This window comes from Wickerhamomyces anomalus (genome assembly GCF_001661255.1).
Source record: "Wickerhamomyces anomalus NRRL Y-366-8 unplaced genomic scaffold WICANscaffold_2, whole genome shotgun sequence".
NCBI lineage: Eukaryota > Fungi > Ascomycota > Saccharomycetes > Phaffomycetales > Wickerhamomycetaceae > Hansenula > Hansenula anomala.
In genome coordinates, this window is record NW_017567111.1 from 890,482 (window position 1) to 896,593 (window position 6,112).

Genomic DNA, 6,112 nt, shown 5'->3' on the forward strand with positions numbered 1-6,112 from the left:
AAATGGGGTATGACATATAAAAAAAATGAAAAAAAAAATGTAGGATACTCCAAAACATAACTTTTTTTGCCGGAATATCAACAACAGAGCAACAAGTAACTAACATAGAGTGTATATATGATCAATTTCAGTCCTTTTAACCCAAAATTGGTAAAAAAAATTGGCAAAAAAATAGAACTCCTCATGGGGGGCTCGAACCCCCGACATTTCGGTTAACTTCCGCTAAGAAATGGTTTTTCCCTAGTTTGACTGTAAAAGCCGAACGCTCTACCAACTGAGCTAACAAGGACGAGTTCTGACGGTTAAATTTTGTGGTTTACCAGACTAAGTTATGGCTTACGTAATCAACAAAAGTTTTAATGATTAAATAATTCCATAATTTGTGATACCATATATTTGAAAGTCATGCATTAGATTATTTAGGCTATAGATGATGCCTGGACATGTTTTCGACGTTAATTTAGTAAAATTAATTACTATATGTTTTGATTGATCATATATATTTAATTCAAATAGCCAGTAGGATGCGTATAATTATAAATTTTTGATATGATTATATAATTATTTAATATAATATGATTAATTTATCGTTATTAATAAAATATTTATAGTATCAACAGCCAATATTAAATATCGATATATACGATTGAACTACTAATTCCCAGTTAAAAAAATTCACTGGAATCGATTTTTCTTCAATATCTGGTCATCGCACGCAGAAGTTGTTACGAAAAAAACACAACTATATATGAATCTAGATTGATTTATCTAAAACATTGTTCGTATATCAAGCTTCAGATGGTTTCTTTGCTCTCATTTCCACAAGAAATAGTCAACAAGATCACATGCCTTCTATATACATCAGACCTCATATCAATCACAAAAGTCCAAGAACTAGAACCAATATGGAGGTACTGGATAATTCTGACTGAAAAGAATTTGGACACACCCCAATCAATCACATATTTCCACAAGGATCTAAATGAATTACGTCAAAGTGGTAGAACAAAACCTCACTTGTTGATAGTGGCATTGAGGCATAAGGGGATATCTAGTTTGTTTTCAATCAAAGTTTGCGAATATCTAACTGAACAACCCCCATACAATATTTCAATTTTGGGTTTAGGTAATGTTACTGTTCATGATTTTCTGATTATAGTATTGATGAAAAATTTATCACAATCAACAGATGATATGATTCATCCAATTGAGATTAGAGGTTCTAAAATACATCTTTGGAATTTGCCAATACAATCATTTTTCGCTCCAGAGGTTAAATATTTGAAATTTTCCAGTGCTCATTTTTTACCTAAAGTTGGTCATCCAATAGTGACTCCTAATTTGGAAAAAATGGAACTCATTGAAACTTCTATACTTGAATGTCCTGAGCTGTTAACTTTCCCCATGACTACTAAATTTAAAGATTGTTTTTTCGATGCACAAATGTTGCAAAATGATTGTTATTTCGAACCTTTTAAAAATGTGAAAACTTTGGAAATTTTGAGCTGTGCAGGATTCAAAAAAATGTTAGGACTTGAGTTTCCTTCTTTAGAGCGTTTAATAATTATTAATGATCTTGGAACTGTGCAAATTTCGAACATTAAGGCACCAAAGTTAGGCTTGTTGAGTGTTCGTTCACTCGAAGAAACAGTACGGATTGAAGATTGTCAATTTGGTAGACTGGAAAGGTTTGAATTTAGTGGATCAGCTATTGATAGTTGTAAAAAAATATGGGCACCAAACTTGAAAGACATGGAAATCGCAATACTCTTCGATAATGACGATGATGATGATCTAAATTTTAATCAAAAGATTGATGGAAATTTGTTTGGTAATGTTTCGCAATTGACAATGTTAACTAGAAGTATCCCTTACATTGATACATCAAACCTTTTAAATTTAGAGTACTTGCATCTTGCTGAAAAAGGTCAATATGATCATGATGGGTTATCATTCATCAAAGCTCCAAATTTGAAAACTCTTTGTTTAACAGATGTTATATTTGCAGATAACGACAAATTAAAGTTGGAAGCTCCAAATTTAGAAGTTTTGTCATTGCGCAATTGTTCAATTGATTATGATATTTTTCAAGATATCACAACTCTTTTCCCCAAGCTAAAAGTTTTCAGATATGTGGGTCCTTTTTTTCGTCCAGGTTTTAGCATGACTCCTGAAGATTTGAAATGGAGTTTTTGTAATCAAAAGTTACCAGAATTGGAAACATTTATAATTCATTTCAATACTAAACTCTTTTTTGATATGAGGTCGATTGATGTTAGTTTTGAAAATTGCCATTTCCCAAAGTTGAAAATGTTATCTGTCTATCACTTCTTGTCAGACTTGAAGCTTTGCAAGTTGGAAATTAATGCACCACATTTGAGATTTTTGAGTGTACAAGGTTTTGAAAGGGATGGTGCTGATTTATCAGATTATAAAGAATTAAAAGCACTATACATTAGGGATTCATCGCTTTACAAAATACCTGAAAGTGATCAATTGGAGTATCTCAATGTGCAAAATTGTTCCTTTGAGAGTTTTGATATTGAAAATTTCAAAAAACTTATTGAATGCCATGTTATGGACTCCAGAGTTTCAGGGGTTAATATAACAGACGAGTTTAAGGGAAGAGATGACTTCGTCATAAAGACTAAAGAGGAATTGGATGCTAATATGTTTGATTTATTTTTACCAGACACTAGTCTTCAGAGTTATAAGAGAACTGATGATATGGTGAGACTAATAATGGCACACAGAGAATTTCCTGCGATATTGGAAAACATTAGTGATTTATGATGTGCAGTTTTTGAGCTAGATATTACCCATATTTCAAATCATCAAGTACTCAAAGATCAGGAACAGTCTTTTTAGATCTTTCAAGTTATTTATATCTTGAAAAAGTATCTTTTATGAAAAGATGGATTATATGGTGATAAAGGCACAAGAGAATTTCTTCGAAGAATTGGCCAAAACAGAATGTATAAAGTACAAATTTGCTACAGGACAATACTGAAAATATGATTAGAAATCCAAGTTGAGGATTTACATTGACCCTTCGAAGCTGATTCACAGTTCAGAAACCAGTAGTTTGTAGAAAATGGCGATCTCACAATTAGATTATGGGTTCGGATTCTCGGGGGTTTCAGACTTGAGCTCCGAACCGAATGGCGGGTGCCCCCTTATATATTGAATGTTTGGTTTAGGACACTACTTTTATCCACTATAAAGCATGAAGTTCTATATAAAATCATCAAAAAACATAATCAGCTGTGTAACATGATTTAATAATGGTTTAAAAGCATCACCAATATCAATAGCGCCATTAGAAGTAGTTTCTACTCGGTTTGACAATTTTCGCTTCGGAACACTAATTTTGACCAAATCAAACCGAAAATGAACTGAACCACTGAACTCTTGCTTCTTGACAAATCGAAGCTTTGAAAGCCCCGAGTTCAACCATATAGCTCAGGGAATAGTAGGATTAAAAGGCTTGGAGTTGTTGGTTCACCAAGATCAACAACAAAGGTTGCAACTTGAAAGTTTTTTGATGATGAAGAGAGGCCTAGGTCAGATCACTAGACTTTCTAGACTCAAGACTTTGGCGGCGCAAGTCCTGCATCGGGGTCTGGATTTCATTTAATTGATGAAGATCAACACAAACTTCAAACTTCGAACACCACAACTTAGAAGCAGTGAGACAGCCCAGAGAAGTTTCTATAGTAAAAGATGACACTTTGGAGCTGTGAACACTCTTTCTTTGTTGAAAAGAGCTCAGTTTTATGGTACTGCAAAACTACAAATCCTTTGAAACGAATCTGTGAAGCTTTAATAAACCTTTCGATCAGGACTCATCTAAATATTAACCCAAAGTACCAGGCTATTTGATTTATTCCAAAACTCTTTGACACCAATCAAACTCACCTTACAGAATTTCCACAGCTGCCAACTAATTAAGCACTTCAAATGACAAGGCCCTTTCAAAACTAATTCTGCCTTTCAAGTTCCGTAAAGTGACATTATCTTGATGATCAAAAAATAGTTGATGCTTTGAGTTCTCTTGGTTCATGGACGACGTGGAGACTGGAGTCCGTTCTACACTTGTTTAGCTAGTTGATATCGTCAAAAGTCGGGTTCTACCTTCAAGTATCATGTCTGAGATGTTAAAGCAGCCCTAGGGTACTTTTTCCAAATTGACTTCAGTCTTGCTCTTGAGATTGCCCAAAGCAGCAGCATTGGGGGTCCTTCACCAGCAACGTTGAACTAGACTAAAACCAATAGTACACTACATACTAGCACAATGTATGACAAAACACTATCTACTCTTATTATTCCTTTATTGAGCTTTCTATAACTACCTGCCATAATTATTAATTCTCTTGTTAAAATCCCAAATAGCTTATTTTACTCTGGGCAAAACCTGTACACTTCCGGCTGAAATCTCCGTGACAATAAAGTAACTAATCATGATTTTAAACTAGATTACAATTTAATACGACACTTAGCACACCCTACATCCTCCCTCATTCTGTGCAAAGCACTCATCTGTGTTTGTACTCCACAAATGCTAATGATCACCAGTCTAGCCTCTCTAGTCCCATGCTAAAGCCGTCCAACTTGTGACTGATGGAAAAAGCAGTCGTAGCCTATGAAGCATCAAATGGAAATCATAATCAATAGCTCATGGACTCAAATTGTGGAGAAATGGAGAGAAGCCCAACATAACTGGGAAAAACCATATATAAAGAGCCAATCTCCAGATTTATTCATTCAACAATGTTTAGGAATGAATTATACAACACACCATGGCTGACTTATCACCACAATCCATAAAGAAATACTTCATCACTCGTTTCACCACTCTTATCCCCTCGAGGGAAGAACTTCATCGTGAAAGGGAAGCTCTTAATCCATTCCCAGCACTACGTTCAATGTCATGGAGACAATGGCAATTCTTCCTTGTTGGGTTCTTAGCATGGACTTGGGACGCGTTTGATTTCTTTGCTGTTAGTTTGAATGTTAATGCCATTGCCAAAGATTTGAATAAATCAGTTAAAGATGTGACATGGGGGATTACATTAGTTTTAATGTTGAGATCTGTTGGAGCTGTTATATTTGGTATATTGGGTGATAGATATGGTAGAAAATATCCTTATTGTATTAATCTTTTATGTTTATCAATTTTCCAAATTGGTTGTGGGTTTGTTAAGACTTATGAACAATTCTTGGGTGTTCGTGCTTGTGAGTACTTATTATGAAACTACTGGAGGAAACTTTACTAACAATCTTTTCAGGTTTTGGACTTTTCATGGGTGCAGTTTTCGGTATTGCATCAGCAACTTCCTTAGAAGGTGCACCAGTTAGAGCAAGATCAGTTTTATCAGGAATTTTCCAACAAGGTTATGCATTAGGTTATTTATTAGTTGTTGTTTTCAATAGAGCAATCACAGATACTACTAAAAAAGAATGGAGATCATTATTTTGGTTTAGTTCAGGACCTCCAATCTTGTTTGTTATTTGGAGATTATGCTTACCAGAAACTGATGAATTTTTACAACAAAAAATCCATCTTAGAGAGAATAAAAAATCCCAATTTTACAAAGATGCTGGTCATGCTTTAAAACAAAATTGGTTAAAATTCATTTATTTAGTTATTTTAATGTCTGCTTTTAATTTTTCATCTCATGGTTCTCAAGATTTATATCCAACTTTATTAACTAATCAATTGGGTTATGGTAAAGATCGTTCCACTGTGACAAATTCAGTTGCAAATCTAGGTGCAATTGCAGGTGGTGTTATTATGGGTCATTTTTCAGGTTTTATTGGTCGTCGTTTTATTGTTGTTATTGGTTGTATTTGTGGTGGGGCAATGATTTATCCATGGGCATTTGTTAAAGGTTCAGGTATTAATGCTGGTGCATTTTGGTTACAATTTTTCGTTCAAGGTAATTGGGCAATTGTTCCAATTCATCTTTCTGAATTATCACCACCAGAATTTAAAGCTTTTGTCACTGGTGTTTCTTATCAATTGGGTAATTTAGCTTCAAGTGCTTCATCCACAATTGAAAGTACAATTGGTGAACGTTTCCCATTATATGATGAGTTTGGTAATAAAAGA

General features: G+C 34.1%; 2 protein-coding genes and 1 non-coding gene across 3 annotated transcripts; 2 read left to right on the forward strand and 1 right to left on the reverse strand.

Moving 5' to 3' along the window:
- Nucleotides 1-177: 177 nt before the first annotated feature.
- WICANDRAFT_t46 lies at nt 178-289 on the reverse strand. The gene has a single exon. It is a non-coding gene; the product is annotated as a tRNA-Lys (tRNA).
- A 509-nt stretch (nt 290-798) lies between these two features.
- Nucleotides 799-2,857, forward strand: WICANDRAFT_67584 (uncharacterized protein; the record flags this gene model as incomplete). The annotated part of the gene is made up of 1 exon (XM_019184094.1): nt 799-2,857. The coding sequence occupies one exon, from the start codon at nt 799-801 to the stop codon at nt 2,791-2,793; it is 1,995 nt and encodes a 664-aa protein (XP_019040144.1). The 3' UTR covers nt 2,794-2,857.
- A 1,942-nt stretch (nt 2,858-4,799) lies between these two features.
- On the forward strand, nt 4,800-6,101 carry WICANDRAFT_61496 (MFS transporter; the record flags this gene model as incomplete). Its single annotated transcript, XM_019183188.1, has 2 exons — nt 4,800-5,235; nt 5,289-6,101. Coding segments are annotated over 2 exons (1,249 nt in total), but the record flags the coding sequence as incomplete, so codon positions are not given.
- Between the last annotated feature and the right edge of the window lie 11 nt (nt 6,102-6,112).